Source organism: Marmota flaviventris, chromosome 13, assembly GCF_047511675.1.
Source record: "Marmota flaviventris isolate mMarFla1 chromosome 13, mMarFla1.hap1, whole genome shotgun sequence".
In the NCBI taxonomy this organism is placed as follows: domain Eukaryota; kingdom Metazoa; phylum Chordata; class Mammalia; order Rodentia; family Sciuridae; genus Marmota; species Marmota flaviventris.
This window is the reverse complement of record NC_092510.1, coordinates 98,727,848-98,744,798: the sequence shown is the minus strand read 5'-3', so window position 1 is coordinate 98,744,798 and position 16,951 is coordinate 98,727,848. Positions and strand designations below refer to the sequence as shown.

Sequence of the window (16,951 nt, the reverse complement as noted above, 5' to 3'; positions counted from 1 at the left end):
CCATTATAGATTGTGTTGCTGGTTGTGTGAGATCAGGACTCTGAGACTGCAGGAATGGAATCATGGGCCCTCTCCAGCAGACTTCACTCAGGGCTCCGCAAGCCAACCAGCCCAGCAAAGAAAACTTGCATGTTGATCAAGTTGGATATGAGCAGTGGCTGACAATGTGGTAGCTCTGATTCTTGGAGCTACTTTTTAAGATCCAAGCTCACCTCCTGATGTTTGTGTTATGGGCCAAGCTATTCGGGCAATGACCAAACAGACTCCACTTTACCCTGACTCTCCATGTTGAGTAAGAAATGCTTCTCCCATGGGAAAGCCCTGCCTCTGGACCCACCAACAGCTGCCTGCCTTAGTATATCTTGGGCAACACAAAATGGCAATTCTCATACGCTGTACTTGTACAATGTACCCTGAATGCACAGAATGTCAGAGAATGTTTGTTTAGATGTTAGTAACCACTCTTTAAATTGTACTCAACTAGGGTCGTTTTGACCCACTTCCCCTCTGCTGAGGATTTTACATCTCGTGATTTTAGATCTCCCGGTTTTTGTTGGTGGTTTTGGATCCTAGCAACATCCACTTATGGTGAATGTACTGACATATTTTACTTGTGCTTTTGAACTACACAAGGTGTGCTCTAACCCTGGAGGGGGTCCAGGAGTGCAGACCTGCAGTCTGCCCTGGGCCACCATCTCCTGCTTCAAGATCCACTCTGTGATCTATTGCAATCTCACCACAACACTTTGACATCAAAGAAAAAGCCAGGAAAGGTGACCCCAGGGACTGGAATCAACCTTTGGACAGCTTTCTTGCCCTGAGGGACCATCACCTCCATCCCTACATTATGGGTTAGATGTGAGTGTTCCCCCACCCCAAGCTCATGTGAAACAATGCAGGAATTTTCAGAGGTGAAGTGCTTAGATTATGAGATGTGACCTGATCAGTGGATTAATCCTCGGCTCTGGATCAACTGAGCAGTAACCATAGGCAGTAGAGTCGCTGGAGGAAGCAGGTCACTGGGGCACACTGCCTTTGGGGTGCATATTTTGTCCTTGGTGAACAGAGCTCTCTTTCTGCTTCCTGTCATGTCCTAAGCTGCTTTCCTTTGCCAGAACTTTCCACATGATGCTCAGCCTTATCTTGGGCCCACAGCTATGGAGTCAGCTGACCATAGATGGAATCTCTGAAACCAGGAGCCCCAAATAAACTTCTCTTCTTCTAATTGCTCTTGTCAGTTTTTTGGTCACAGCAAAACAAAACTGACAAAAATACCCCAACTCCTCTGTGCACCCTGCGCCTGGATAGTTCACGTTCTCCTCAAAGGCTGAGAAACAGTTCCAGACAGAAGACACTACAGAGACAGGACAAACTGGACCTGGGTCAAGGGGTAAATGCCGTTAAGAACTGCGTGGGTTAGAGGTAATTGGTCATAACTCTCCTCACTCATGGGTTAGAGGTAATTGGTCATAACTCTCCTCACTTTGTGTCTGTGTACACGACAGGATAGCTCCACATCATACACGACCACGGGAGTGGGACCCACTAGAATAAGTTTTACCTTATGTATGTATATTCTGCCAAAATAAGTTCTACTGTCACGTATAACTGGAAAAAAACCCAAAACAACAGAACAGTATTGGGACAATTGGAAAATGTGAATATGGACTACATATTAGATGACAGCATTTATTACAGACTGAAAGGTACCCCCCCCAATCCAAACTCATATGCTGAAGTTCTAACCATCAGTACCCCAGAATGCAATAGCATTTGGAGATCAGGTCTTTAAAGAGGTCATTAAGTTAAAATAAGATCTTTATGTGCACATGGTGGCACTTGCTTCTAATCCCAGTGATTTGGGAGGCTGAGGCAGGAGGATCACAAGTTTGAGGCCACTCTCAGCAACTTAATAAGACCCTGTCCAAAATAAAAATAAAAATAACTGAGGATGGAGCTCAGTGATAAAGTACCTCTGGGTTCAATTCCTAGGGCCTAAAATTAAAAAAGGATTGGGTAGAGAGAAGTGATGGGAGGGGAGAGGAGAGGAGGGGAAGTGGGGAAAGGAAAGACAGCAGAATAAAACAGACTTTATTATTGCTGAATGTATATACATGACTGCATGACCAATGTGATTCTGCAACCTGTACATTCAGAAAAATGAGAAATTATATCCCATCTGATTCAAATGTATGATATGTCAAGATCATTGTACTATCATGTGTAACTAATTAAAACAAAAAATATAAATAAATAAATAAATAAATAAGGGCTGGGGGTACAGCTCATGAGATCTTTACTGTAGGCCCTAATCTGGAGGAAGGATAAACTTCTACAAAGAGGCACCGGGGTGCATGCACACAGAGGAAGACCAGGTGAGCACAGTGTGATGGTGGCCATCTTCAGGCCACAGAGAGAGGCCTTAGAGGAAACCAAACCCATCAACACTTTAATCTTGGGCTTCCAGCCTCCAGAACTGTGAGAAAATAAACCTCTATTTAGGCCACCCAGGCTCTGGTACTTGGTCATGGCAGCTCTGGGAAGTGCTTACAATCCTGATCAACATTAAGTTTCTGAGGATGGGGCTGAGAGTGCTTGCCTCGCATACACAAGGCCCTGGGTTCCATCCCCAGCACCGTGCATAAGTAAACCAAAGGTCTCTGATTAAAAAAAAAAAAAAAAAAGGCCAGGAGTGGTGTCACACACCTGAAATCCCAGCAGCTCAGGAGACTGAGGCAGGAGGATCCTGAGGTCAAAGCCAGCCTCAGCAACAGCAAGGTGCTAGGCAACACAGTGAGACCCTGTTGCTAAATAAAATAGGGCTGGGAATGTGTCTCAGTGGTCAAATGCCCCTGAGTTCAAGCCCCAATACTCGGCCCCCTCAAAAAATAAGGGCTAAGGGATGTGGCTCAGTGGTTAAGTGACTCTGGGTTCAATCCCTGGTACCAAAATTAAAATAATAAAAGTGGCTGAGGATGAAAATCATTCTCTGGTTATAGAGAATACTTTATGCTCAGATGATTCCCTGAAGAATTGAAGGGTGAAGCATCCTGATGTCTGCAGCTTATTCTTATGTGAATCAGCAATAATAATTATGACAATAAGTCTGTAAATACATGGTTATACTAAATAAGGCTAAAACATTTAATAGTCGGTGAATCTAGGTAAAGGGAAGATGGGGGTTCAACATATTATTTCTGCAACCTTTCTGTAAGCTTGCTGTTTTTTCAAAATGTAAAGATTTGTAAAAGCCCAGCATGCCAGCACTGCCCTGTAATCGCAGGAATTCAGGAGGCTGAGGCAGGAGGATCGGAAGTTTCAGGCCAGACTCAGCAACCTAGTGAGGCCCTGCCTCAGAATAAAAAATGGAAAGGGCTGGGGATGTGGCAGAGCTTTCTGGGTTCAATTCCCAGTACTGTAATGAGAGGAAGAAAGAAAGTCTAAAAGATTCCCTTCCTCTCACTGAGGTGGGAGCAGGGCCGAGTCTCATGGGAGGGGGGCAGCAACTCACTGATGATCATGCCTCCCCCAACACCGCCCTCTCAGGCGGGGCTGAGGCACAGCTCAGAGAAGAAGAACAATTCACTTGCCCAGATCACAAATCAAGGAAGTGATGGCTGGGAGCCAGCAGCTGCCGCCTTCACTGCCCTCCCTCCTGTGCCTCAGTGCCAATAAATGGGTGCACATAGCAGGCACTTAAGAAAGGCTAAAGGGGAGGCCAGCCATGCTGCTGAAAGAACCGGGTTTGTGTACAGGCCCCCTTCAGAGCCGCTGGGCCCATGGGCAGCTGGTAGGGCTGCACCTTGCCCTGGTACCCACTAGTCCCCGTCTCTTGGGGCAGGAGAGTGAGGGGGACGAGCAGGGCTGGTTCCTCTGGCAAAGAGCCCACCACTCTGGGCTCTGGCTGAGACTATCAAGATGAAAGGGAGGCGCTTCCTCTCCCACCAGGGCAGGGCTGGGCGGGGCCTCAGCGGCCACCTAGGGAGGGCCCATCATTTTCCCTGAGGTTCTGGCTACACCTGCGCCTACCAGAGAGGAGCTAGTCCCTCAGAGCGGGGAAGATGGCCCTGTGGAGATGCCCCTGCAGTCCTCCTAGGCTGATCCCCACACTGGCCAGTCACAGCCCTGTCCCAGCACCTGCACCCTCCACGCAGCTCTCCATGACAGCCTTGGCCCCTCAGGACCTGCGCCCTTTCCCCCCCTCCTGCCCGCCTCTCCTTCCTAGCCCCAAACACTGTCTTTCCTTCTGAAGGGTCCACCACCCTGACTCTGAGGCAGAACCCCCGGCTCCTCCTGCACCGACCAACCCCACTCCCCACATCTTCAGGCCTCCTGCTCTGCCCAGCCTGACCCTCCTTGCCCCTGCCCTGAGGGCCCCAGTACCAGCTCTGACTCCAACAGCTCCAGGTCCAGAGTTCTCCCACAGTGACCTCAGCGGACCCTCACCACCGTGCTGGGGGCAGCAGCGAGACAAGCTGAATCCATCTCCATCACTCAAGGTGAGGCACCAGGCTGAGAGAGGCCGAGGAAACCCGCTGAGGTCACTCAGCCACTGAGCCGCAGAGCCAGGGTCCAAACTCAGGGCAAAATGACCTGAAGCCCATGCTCTGAACCACCACTCCACCGTGTCCTGAAGGCCTGGCCACCCTGGCAAGGGGGTCTCCACCTCCCAGGTCCAAACACTTACGCTCCAAGCACAGTCTCCCAGGACCTCTCCAGAGTCATGGTCACAAAGTGCGTCTTCGCTCAGCTCATTGTCCACAAGTCTAGGACTGTATCTTTGCACAGCTCAAAGCCCGACATTGCCCCCTGCTCTGGGTTCCAGGAGAGTCACTAATTGACCCAGGTTTGGGGCTATCCCAGGCTGGTAGTCCCTGGGGGTTGTCTGGCTAGGGAAAACTACGGGCCCAGCTCACAGGAAGCCTCCAGCACTGGGGTAGGGGCACTAGTGTAAGCAGAAACTCAGAAATTCAGACCTACAAACCCTAGAGGTCACTAAGCTACACTCCCAATTATGGGCAATGGAAACGAAGAGCCAGGAAGATCTTGACTTCTAGGATTTGAAATGAGATCCTCTTTATTCAGGTGGTGAGATCTGCACCCTGCTTCTGCCAAGCCATCTCGAGATTTAAAGGGACTGAGGAAGCATTCATCATCCTTTGGGCCTAACATAGGCAAGGCAGGCGTTCTACCGCCGGGTGTGCTGCCCCGCTACATCTCTCCCGCCCCCACCCCCCACTGGAGATTGGCCAAGGGGCACTCCACCTCTAAGCTACAAACTCAACTCTTTTTTTATTTTATTTATATTTTTTAAAAAAATTGAGACAGGGTCTCACTAAATTGCCCAGATTGACCTTGAATTTGTGATCCTCCTGTCTCAGCCTCCAGAGTAGCTTGAATGACAGGCATGGACCACCAAGCCTGGCCTGCATCCTCCTCTTAGGATGGGACTGTACTCCATAAAAATCCCTGTTGGCTGGCTGTCCAAACTCGTTTGGAGCCCAGTCATTGACAATAAAATCACCCTCTTCCCAGAAGATGACTCTGGCTGTTTCAGTCCTAACAATAAATGAAAATTGGCTTCCCTGAAATTTCTACATACAAATTAATTTCTGTTCACAGCAAAGAGAACTGTCACATTTCTGTCTTTAAGCATCTGTTGTCAACTTTCATATTTTCTCCAAGTGCCCTCTTTTCATGCTAATGTGAACCAGCTGTGTTTGGTTTAGTGTATTATCCTGCCAACTTGAAAAACTAAGAAAGGCTTGATTCTTCCACCGCCCATTATACAACCTGAGCTTAGAATGTAAGCCTTAAGCCGGTGCTGGGGATGTGGCTCAGTGGTAGAGAGCTTGCCTAGCATGTGTGAGGCACTGGGTTCAATTCTCAGCACCACATAAAAATAAAGAAATAAAAAACAAAGGTATTGTGTCCATCTACAACTAAAAAATAAAATAAAAAAAAAAAACCCTAAAGCCACAAAACAGCTGAAGGTCAGAGGCTCATGCCAGAGGTCACAGAGCTAGTATATGGCAAAGCAGCTTCTCCAAGGAGGAAGCAGACTCCCAGCAGGGAAGGCTCCTCCAGACTCACAAGCCGGCTGAAGTGGGACTTGAACCTGGGGCCTGTAGCTCAGTTCACTGCATCCTGGCACATTGCCAACGAGAGCATGAACCAGATTACAATAATTTAAATCTGCCACTTGGTCCACTCCATGGCTCATTTCTTTGCAGTATTCCATTTTTTTCTCTTTTCCAAAGTATTTATTACCTAACACACTTACATACTTCATTTACTAAGTTATCAGAATAAAAAATTCCACTACAATTGGGATCTATGTCTCTTTTGCTCACTGATGTATTTTAAGCAATGTCTGCTCACATAGTAAATGCTCAGTAAATATCCCTTTTTCTTTACTTTTTTTTCCTTCAAACTGGAAATTAAACCCATGGGTGCTCTACCACTGAGCTATGGCCCTGTCCTTTTTAATTTTTTTTTTTTTTAAAGACAGGAGCTAAGTTGCTGAACTGGCCTTGAATTTGAAATTCTTTTGCCTCAGCCTCCCAAGTAGCTGGAGTTCACAGGCATGCTCCACAGTAAATATCTCCTGAATAAATAAATTGGTCCAACAAGCATTTGTTAAATACCTACTATGGCTGAGCTGTGAACTGTATCACTCTACTGGATCCCAATCCATCCAGACATCATGTTCCCTGAACCATGTCACGATTTCATCTATTGCTACAAAAAGCTAGTGAACCAATCAAAACCCAGGCTTTTTGAACAACCAAACTCCCAAATAAAATTAAAACATAAGAGAACCTAAATTTCCTGGAGGCCCCTTCTGAGAAGCAGTCTCATTCCTCAAACTGCCTGACAAGACAGAGGGACTGCAGTCCCTCAGTCCTGCCACCCACTGTCAGATGGACAACTGCCACTTTTGGGCATTACTCTTTTGTGGTGCTGGGGTTGGAACCCAGGGCCTCATGCATACTAGGCAAGTGCTCTTCTACTGAGCCACACCCCAGCTTCTAAATGGTATCCAGTACCCCCAGATGGGAGGGGGGCTAAGCAGGCAAACAGAGCCACCTCTGAAAGTGTGAGAGCTGAAGACCCTGAGTTCCTGGCTTCCTGCAGCAATTCCCAAGGAGCCTCTCCTTCTGTTGACAAGGACACGGTGTCCAGTGAGTGCCATGTACATCTGGGTTTGGCTGAACCAGAATGCAGAGGGCAAGACTTAAGAGTTTTGATGTATGGCTTTCGACTGAAGCCAAAAGGCTGTTTCAAGAAGCCCTGAATCTTATTTGTCCCAGTCCAAGAAAGAGAACAACAATCTCAGAGAAGACTGATCCAGAGAAAAGTAAGGAATTCCAGAAATGTTGCCCTGCTTTAGAATGATCTTCCAGAAAAAAAGAGGCTCCATCAGCCCCTCCCACAGCCAATGGGAGCCGCAGCAGCTGCAGCCGCAGACACCCACAGAAGCCAACTGTGCCAGGTACTGCACAACCCCTGGAGCAGACCGACACCTGCACTGACCCCTGCTCCACCTTCAGGCTGTGCACCCTCGTTCATGAAGTGGAAAACAACTGAACCTGCTTCCCAGGACTGCTGGGAGAAATCAAGGAGGTAAGGCTTCGCCAGTGCCTGCCCCAGGGGTAAGCACTAACAATCGGGTCTTCTTTCAAAGGAGAATAGAGAGGAGAGGAGAAAAACTATTACTAAGAGGTTCCTAAAGTCCCATGAGCATTTTTTTTTTTTTTTTTGCATTTTGTGCATTTTTCTATTTCCTAAGCATTTGCTGACACCCGTTTTCATATAAACTTTATCCTCACAGCATCTGCGGGTGGAAGGTGTGGAGGGCAGAGCTACTGTCCTCCTGGTAGGAGAAAGACAAGGCCTGTGTCAGGTAGGAAGGAGGCCAGCAAGCGCCCGAGGAGGAGCGCCCTGGTCTCCAACCCTCCAAGTGGCTGTCAGCGGAGGCGAGGCGTCTCTCGGGGAGAGGCGGCCTCAGGCCATTGCTACCCAGGCAGTTGGCGCTGCGACTGAAATTCACCACCGTGGGAGAGTGGTCATCTTTTGTCCCTAAAGGGGAAAAAATGCACGTCAGGGCCCAAAGCGGAGAAAATAAAAGTCAGCGCCTCAGGACGCCACGCGCACGCTTTCAGCGCTGGGTCAGGCCTCGGCAGAAAAAACAGACAAGGGCGGGCCCCGTCCGGACGAAGCCACGGGCCCTCAGGGGCTCGATGCGGGGCGCCCGGGAGGCCCCCCAGGCGCCGGCCGGAGGCGGGGAGAGGGGCGGCGGCGAGCAGGGCATCCCGGGCTCCGCTCACCTGGCTGGGCGTTCCGCGCATCTAGCAGCGCCAGGCCCCACGGCCCAGAGAGGGACTGGGGGTCTTCCCTGCTGGGAGAGGCCCAGCCTCCGAAGCAGCCGGCGGCGGCCCGGAACTCACCTGCCGTCGCCACCGCGCCGCCGCCTGTCAGTCAAGCACGCCCTCAGCAGCGCCGCTCCGGGCAGTGGGGCCAGGCAGAACTCGCCCCGCCTCCCCCACCTCGGCCGCCCAATCGGAAGAGGACGACGCCACGTTGGGGGCGGGGCCCGGGGCGGGGCGTCCAGGGGGCGTGATCGGCGCTCTGACAGCAACGCCGCGCGCCGGAAGTGGCCCGGAACTTGGCGCGGCGGCGCGGCGGCGCGGCTGCCGGACCCGGGGCCGGTTCCACCATGCCGGTCACCGGGAAGATGTTTCGCCGGCGCCGGGCCGACTCTGAGTCGGAGGAAGATGAGCAGGATTCGGAGGAGGTTCGGTGCGTTTGGGGCGGGGCTTCCACCGACCTAGAAAAGAGAAACTGGCGCGGGAGACTGACCACTGACCGGGCGCTTCCTAGACTGAGTTAACTGTGAGCTGGGGCTGTTAATCCTTCTGGACAAAGAAATTGAGGCTCCTGGGTATGAGGCCGTTGCCCCAGGCCGCACAGATGGGGGTGTTGCCCCGGGATATGCCTGGATCTGACTCCCAGGGGTCCAAGGCGCAGGGTCCGCCTCTTGACCACTGTGCCGGCGGCTCTGCTTGGGGTCAGGGTGCCCTCCAAGCAGCCTGTTGGCTCTGGGTTATACGGAGGATCTCTCAGCTTGGGCATTGCTTTTTTTTTTTTCCAGGCTAAAACTGGAAGAGACCCGAGAGGTGCAGAACTTGAGAAAGAGGCCTAATGGGGTGAGGTGGGTACCACGGGGACAGCCGGGTGCTTGGCCGGTGGTAAAGACAGACACGCCCCTGCCTGGGTTGTCATACAGACATTTCAGAAATGGCTCTTATTAACACATCGTACACCTTCTGCTGCTTGGAGAGGGGACCAGTGTTGCTTGTAGACGTTTAACCACATGTCCAGAGAACAGTGGTCTCTGGGAACGCTCCAGAGGTACAGAAACAGGTCATGAACTTGCACTTTAATTCACCCGATTAATTTTGTGAAATACACATTGATTATTAAGAGGTTAGGAAATTTGGAAAAAATATAGTCCAAATAAAGAGTACCTTCCAGTGACTGGGGAGGTTGAGGCAGGAGGATCACAAGTTCAAAGTCAGTCTCAGCAACTTGGTTAAACCTTCAGCAGCTTAGGGAGGCTCTATCTCAAAAAATATAAAGAATTGGGGATGTTGCTTATAGATTAAAAACCCTTGGCTTCAATCCCCAGCACCAAAAGATAGATAAATAATGTTTATGCTTGCTCTCTGCACTCATAAGTTGCTGATCCAGAAGTAACTAAGGTTAACATTTAAGGTTCTTTCCAGTCTGTTTCCTCTTTCTCTTTTGTGAAGATTTTCAGCAATGTGATATACATACTTTTTCTCTTGCTTTTTTCAACTCATTACAACATTGTGGGCATTCACTCATATTGTGGAATACTTTTCAGAAAATGGCTGTATAATATTCCAACAGAACTATGCGCTGCAATTTATTAACAAATCTATGTAGGTCATTTATAAATTTTCACCATTGAAGATGGCTGAAGCAGATATTCTCTTGCATTTGTCTTTTTTTACTGCACTTTCCTTGATGACAAAATCTTAGAAATGAGATTTTCAGGCCAAGACATGATGAATGGTTTTATAGGAAAGTGTACTACTTCCCCCTCGCCCTCAGCATCCACAGTAAGCCATTTCATTTTAATTTAATTGTGGGACTTTGCACCTGGCTTTCTTGTCTATCCCTCAGATCTTGCCCTTTATACTTATGTTGCATCCTACAAACTTCTGACTGTTCCTCCTTATTGCTGAATTGTGATTTCTTCTTTTGTTTTGCACAGTGCTGCTGCCCTGCTGGTGGGAGAGAAGGTACAAGAAGAGACCACACTAGTGGTAAGTTATGGGGTCCTCTCAGTGGCTTCTCTTTTGTAGGGGACTGTTCTTAAAATCAGTGATGACTGCTGGACATGGTGATGCATGCCTGTAATCCCAGCCACTTGGAGGATGAGGCAGGAGGATCACAAGTTTGGGGTCAGCCTCAGCAACTTAGTGAGGCTCTAAGCAACTTAGCAAGACCTTTATTCAAAAAATAAAAAGGCTTGGGGATGTAGCTCTGTGATTAAGCACCCCTGGGTTCAATCCCTGGTGTTTTAGAAAAAATAATAATAATGATGGTGGTGATCGCCATGCTGGTGTTGTGGTGCTCCCTCTAACTGTGCTTGCTCTCTGCAGGATGATCCCTTTCAGATGAAGACAGGTGGTATGGTGGACATGAAGAAACTGAAGGAAAGGGGGAAAGATAAGTAAGTGGAGGGTAGACAGATGCAGATTCATGCCAGCCTCTGCCTCAGGCCAAGCACCTTCAGAGACGGGTTGGAGGGTGGCCTGCAGTGGTACTTTTCATGAAACATCTAGAAGTATCCTTTGTGCTTTGCAAAGGGCATGTTATTTAAAAACAAAAGAAGGGCACGTGCCTAGCATGCTCAGGCCCTAGGTTTGGTCCCCACCAACCCCTGCCCCCAACTCAAAAGAAACAAAACTTTAAAACTTAGCTCAGAGCCAAGTAGGTAGACTCCCTTTGTAAAAGTGCTTTGTTCATTACCTTTCAAACACGAAACCATTCTAAAAATAATACATTCAAATATAACAAAGCTTAAAAAATAAATTTCCCAGAGGTATCACCAGAAGCCAACAAGATAGTTGGCATTAATTTTAGTTTGTATATCATACATACCATGTCATGTTTTTTGCCCAACCATAACAGAATATTGTGCTTTCTGTTGTGTCCTTGTTTCATTCTTATACAAGCTGGCCACACTGAATGGTGACTTGGAGTCTTTGCCTCACTGCTCTTTCTTTCAGGATCAGTGAAGAGGAGGACCTTCATCTGGGGACATCATTTTCTGCAGAAACCAACCGGAGGGATGAAGATGCAGACATGTAGGTGCCAGTCTGTTTGGCTGTGAGCACCTGGGGCTGGGCTGAAGTCAGACAAGTCTAAGATGATACTTAGTCACATTTGACATTTCTAGAGTTCTCTAGAAGACACCAAAGTTGACCTCTCTCTCCCTGCCTCTCAGGCTTGAGAACTTTGAAAACCTCTTAAAAAGCTGGGCATGGTGGCATGCACCTGTGATCCTAGAGACTTGGGAGACTGAGGAGGGAGGATCCTAAGTTTGTGGCCAGCCTCACCTTATCTCAAAAAAAAAAAAAAAAGCAAAAAGGGCTGGGAACGTGGCTCAGTGATTAAGTGCCTCTGGGTTCAATCCTGGTAGAAAAAAAGAAAGGAAGGGGGCTGGGGTTGTAGCTCAGTGGTAGAGCACTTGCCTTACACGTGGAAGGTACTGGGTTCCATCCTCAGCACCGCATAAAAATAAAGGTATTATGTCCATCTACAACTAAATATATTTAAAAAAAATAAAAAAGAAGGAAGGAAGAAAACGTTTTAAAAGTTCTTTAAAGGGTGGTTCTTGGGATTTTAGATTCCTTGACTAGTGATATTTCCCCAAAATATTACAGGAATAAGCATGAACTTACCCATATTCTTTTGCTAAATCCTTTAAAAAACAAATACCACCTCTAATCCCAGCAATAGGCTGAGGCTGGAGGATGTCCAGTTCAAGACCAGACTGGGCAACTTAGTGGGATTCTGTCTCAAAATTTAAAAAAAATTTAAGGTGGGATTGAGGCTGTAGCTCAATGGTAGAATTCCCCTGGATTCACTCCCCAGTGTAGTAAAAAACAAAAATAACTACATATTGTGCTTTCTGTTGTGTCCTTGTTTCATTCTTATATCATACAAGCTGGCCATACTGAATGGTGACTTCGAGTCTCTGCCTCACTGCTCTTTCTTTCAGGATCAACAGAGAGTTGGCATTAATTTTAGTTTGTATATCATACATACCATGTCATGTTTTTTTGCCTAACCATACACAGAATATTGTGCTTTTTGTCTTCAAAGAAGCTTAACATCACTAGATTGGTAAGACACGATACACGATATAGGTTGGTACTTTAAGTTGAAATTTGCTTTTTTGGGGGAGGGTACCAGGAATTGAACTCAGGGGCACTTGGCCACTGAGCCCCATCCCAGTCCTATTTTGTGTTTTATTAGAGACAGGCTCTCACTGAGTTGTTAAGCACCTCACTGTTGCTGAGGCTGGCTTTGAACTCTCGATCCTCCTGCCTTAGCCTCCCAAGCCACTGGGATTACAGGTGTGCACCACTGTGCCCAGCTTAAATTGAAATTTTCTAACTTGAAAAATCACAAGTTATTTTTTTCTCAGTTCTCCAGGAACTGAAGAGTATTTCCTCGTGGACCATCATGGATCTGTGGGCCAGTGTTGGGAACTCCTAATTTAGAAGATGTCCAACATGAGCTCTTGCCCTCTCTGATGTCTGTGGGTTTCTCTTTTCAGGATGAAGTACATTGAGACAGAGCTAAAGAAGAGGAAAGGGATTGTGGAACATGAGGAACAGAAAATCAAGCCAAAGAACGCAGAGGACTGTCTATATGAACTTCCTGAAAACATCCGTGTCTCCTCTGCAAAGAAGACCGAGGAGATGCTTTCCAACCAGATGCTGAGTGGCATCCCCGAGGTGGACCTGGGCATCGAGTGCGTGTTAGACCCATCTTGTCTCTCCCTGCCCTGGGCACTCGGGAGAGCTGTTTGCCAGTTAAAAGTCGTGGGGACCATTTCTTCCTTGTGACCTTGGAAACCCACAAGCATAAATTCCATTCTCTCTGGAAGGCTGTTGCAGGAGTTTTCTGGAGGCTTGGTCAGAGTGGTCGGAGAGACCTGAGGGCCTGACCGCTGAGAGCACAAGTGCTTGCTCGCCTCCTGCTCCCAGCTTGGGCTTTTACGCTGGGTTCTCCAGCAGGAGCTGTTAAAGGCTCCCCCAGGCTCCCCGATGATCCTCCTTTCACTTTAACTACAAAATACCTGCTTAGAGGGGGAGTATGACAAAAGAAATACAATGACCCACACCCCCACTGGGGAGAGTGGACAGGAGACCTTGGGTTCTCACCTCTTTCCTGGCCTTGCTGGCTTTGAACTATAGGCTTGATTTCCTGTTGATCAGAAGAGAGGAACAGCTCCTGATCTCCCATGACTACAAATGGTCCACAAAAACGTGACTGTAAAGGCGCTTGGTGAACTGTAGAGAGCCCTGCCTAGGACAGACCATTTCCCCACACAGGGGTGGGCTGCCAGCCTCGCCAGTGAATTCCACCTGCATACCAGAGGGGCTGTGATCTAACATGGGCTCTGATTCCTCTCTCCCCATAGTGCAAAAATAAAAAATATAATTTCCACGGAGGATGCCAAGGCTCGCCTGCTGGCAGAGCAGCAGAACAAGAAGAAAGACAGTGAGACATCCTTCGTGCCCACGAACATGGCTGTGAATTACGTGCAACACAACCGATGTAAGCGCTCTGGCAAGCAGCCCTGCCGTCCCCCACGTTGGGCTAGGTGCCCAGGAGCCCCGCAGTCTGTCTGACGTGTGCTCTGCTCTCTTGTGGTCCAGTTTATCATGAGGAGCTCAATGCTCCCATCCGGAGAAACAAAGAGGAGCCCAAAGCCCGGCCATTGCGAGTGGGTGACACGGAGAAGCCAGAGCCTGAGCGTGAGTACAGCTGAGGCCCCGGTTCCCAGGAGGACTGTGCAGGCCAGGGCGGGCGGGGGAGGGCGGAGCTCTGGCTTTGGGCCAGGGCATCCTGGTTCTCATCCATGCTCTGGCCCATCCCTTTCCAAGCCTCAGCGGCTTCATTTATAAGATGGGGATGGTAACAGAACTCACCACTTGGGGCTGTTCTAAGGATTCACTCTATGACCAAGTACAGGAGAGACAAGCTGGGAAAGTTCAGACAGCAAAAATAAAACATACTCACCCCAGGCCCTCCCGTGCTGTATGCACTGGCCTAGCCACAGGGAACCAGATGGTGTGGCCCTGGCCTGTGAGCAGCAGGGTCTCGTGGTGGGTTCCAGTGTGGCAGACTGTCTCCTCTTCTCCTCAGGGTCCCCTCCTAACCGCAAACGTCCTGCTAATGAGAAGGCCACTGATGACTACCACTATGAGAAGTTCAAGAAGATGAACAGGCGGTACTGAGAAGGCCTGGGCTGTCCCTGCTGGGCAGGCTTGGTGCCGCTGCTTCCTGCTGGCTTTCAAGCACTGAATTTGTGACTTTTTGAAACAAAACTGGGTAGTTTTCCTATTTGGGGGCAAACTGTTCCTATGAGCATCATTAAATCTTGTTTGTAAATATGTTGACTTTCTCTTTTTTTCTTTAAATATATTTTTTAGTTGTTGACAGACCTTTATTTCATTTATTTATATGCAGTGCTGAGAATCGAACCCAGTGCCTCACACATCTAGGCAAGTGTGCTACTGCTGAGCCCCCGCCCCAGCCCCCTGACTTCTCTTAGTGCTGTTCTGAGTCAGAGGGCACAGCCCTATGTTGCTCCTGGTAGGATGACATCCTTCATACTGTGCTTCCAAGAGCACACATGATCAGGTCTTTTGCTTTTGTGCATTTGGAATAGGGTTTGAGTCTGCATCCTTTTTTGCTTAGAGTAGGTCCAGCAGACAGCAGAAAACATGGGATGGGATCAGAGATATTAGTATTTCTGACTTATACAAAGTTACCTGTTTCTCTTCATTAAAAAAGAAAAACTGAGGGGCTGGGGATGTGGCTCAAGTGGTAGCGTACTTGCCTAACATGGTGAGACACTGGATTCGATTCTCAGCACCACGTAAAAATAAAATAAAGATATTGTGTCCACCTAAAAATAAAAAATAAAAAAATATTTAAAAAAAAAAGAAAAATTGATTCGGGTGCCGTAGCGCACACCTGTAATTCCAGTGACTTGGGAGACTGAGGCAGGATCCATTACAATTTCAAAGCCAGCCTCAGCAGCTTAGCACGGCACTAACCAACTTAGTGAGACCCTCGCTCTAAATGAAAAAAAAAAAAAATTAAGCTGAGACAGTGGTGCACATCTATAATTCCAGCTACTATGGAGGCTGAGGCAGGAGGATTGCAGGTTTGAGACCAGCCTGGGCAACTTAGACCTTCAGGGGGCTGAGTATCTTCATGATGTCCACTGTCAGCAGGTTGACTGACACCTGGGTAGGCCACACCCAAGGGCACAGTAAGAGAAGGGGACACACACAAGGCACTTCCATGGAAGATTCTATCCTAAACAGGGCAAGGGGTTATATTACAAAGGAACAGTGAGCATAGCTTCACCCATGGGGCTGTAGCAAGACACACCCATGCAGGAGACACTGGCCCTCAAACCCAAGAAGGGTGGGGAAAACTCTGTCACATTTCTGTGACTGAGCACCTCAGCATCCAGCCGGGGAGTGTGACTCAGTCATGTGTAAGGTTGGTCTCCCACATAGACCCTGTTTCAAAAAAATAAAATGGGGGACTGGGGATGTGGCTCAAGCGGTAGCGCGCTTGCCTGGCATGCGTGCGGCCCGGGTTCGATCCTCAGCACCACATACAAACAAAGATGTTGTGTCCGCCAAAAAGTAAAAAAAAAATAAAAATAAAGAATTGTTGGAGTAAAAAAAAATAAAATGGGGTAGAGATATAGTTCAGTGGTGTGCTCCTAGGTTGTATCACTAAAAAAGAAAAACTGCATTTCTTATCACTTTTAAAACAGTGATGGAATTGAAAATGAAACCCACCTTATTGTTTGTATTATATTTCTTTACATTAACATCAGATAATGTTTTCAAAGCCTGGGGTGGAGTAACTCAAATGTAAAACTGAATTACTAAAATAGATTTTTCTCCTTTAATTCAAAAGACATGGACATGCCCCAGCCTGTCAAGTACCTTCCCAAACTTGCTGCTATTTTCCCTGAGGCATTGACACAGGCACCACAACAGGGAAGGAGCAGTCTGTTGACTCCTGAGCTGATGTAGGGTGGGTGCTGAGTCTACAGGAATTTGGCTCCGAGGTCACATCTGAGCCCTGCTCCTGGTTAATTGTGTCCTTGGACAAATCCCTTTCCCTCTAAATCTGTTTTCTCATCTATAAAGTGGAGAATACCCAGCTCTAGTAGCATGCAAGGTCACAGAGGCAGGAACCACATGTGCCTCATTTTTTTTTGTTTGAATACATGAGGACCTGGGTTTCATCCTTATCACCACCACAACAAAACAACAATCAAAAAAATTCAGGCCAGACCAGTACTTCTCAAAACTATCAAGGCAAGATCTTAAAAAAAAAAAAAAAGTTAATTCTGCAGAAGTCACAATTAAGAAAAGACATCACAACTAAATGTGGTGTGCAAGAAAGAATTAAATAAAAGTAAGGGAATGTGAATAACTACAGACTTTAGTTAATCTATCGAGTGGTTCATTAATTGTAACAAATGTAGCATATAAGATTCTAATAATATAAGATTTTGGGCTGGGGATGTGGCTCAAGCGGTAGCGCGCTCGCCTGGCATGCGCGTGCCGGGTTCAATCCTCAG

General features: G+C 47.9%; 2 protein-coding genes across 4 annotated transcripts in view; one reads left to right on the top strand and one right to left on the bottom strand.

The window, feature by feature from the left end:
- Usp20 (ubiquitin specific peptidase 20) overlaps nt 1–8,529 on the bottom strand; it is a 39,819-nt gene extending 31,290 nt beyond the window's left edge. The window contains exon 1 of one of the 3 annotated variants that reach the window (XM_027942888.2): nt 8,451–8,529. The gene's annotated coding sequence lies outside the window, so the exon portion shown is untranslated. Of the gene's footprint in view, nt 1–8,330 lie in introns of all 3 variants that reach the window. The other 2 variants (XM_027942903.2, XM_027942885.2) reach the window with 2 other exon arrangements.
- A 126-nt stretch (nt 8,530–8,655) lies between these two features.
- Nucleotides 8,656–14,726, top strand: C13H9orf78 (chromosome 13 C9orf78 homolog). Its single transcript, XM_027942914.2, has 9 exons — nt 8,656–8,802; nt 9,155–9,214; nt 10,304–10,355; nt 10,695–10,765; nt 11,325–11,402; nt 12,881–13,078; nt 13,751–13,887; nt 13,989–14,087; nt 14,479–14,726. The coding sequence occupies exons 1-9, from the start codon at nt 8,720–8,722 to the stop codon at nt 14,568–14,570; spliced, it is 870 nt and encodes a 289-aa protein (XP_027798715.1). The 5' UTR covers nt 8,656–8,719; the 3' UTR covers nt 14,571–14,726.
- Nucleotides 14,727–16,951: the final 2,225 nt, after the last annotated feature.

What these genes read in the sequence shown, in the direction of transcription:
- C13H9orf78 (XM_027942914.2), top strand. Translation starts at nt 8,720, where the DNA reads ATGCCGGTCACCGGGAAGATGTTTCGCCGGCGCCGGGCCGACTCTGAG. An exon ending in AGGGATGAAGATGCAGACAT is followed by an intron (nt 11,403 to 12,880) that starts GTAGGTGCCAGT and finishes TTCTCTTTTCAG; the next exon opens with GATGAAGTACATTGAGACAG. An exon ending in GGAGAAGCCAGAGCCTGAGC is followed by an intron (nt 14,088 to 14,478) that starts GTGAGTACAGCT and finishes TCTTCTCCTCAG; the next exon opens with GGTCCCCTCCTAACCGCAAA.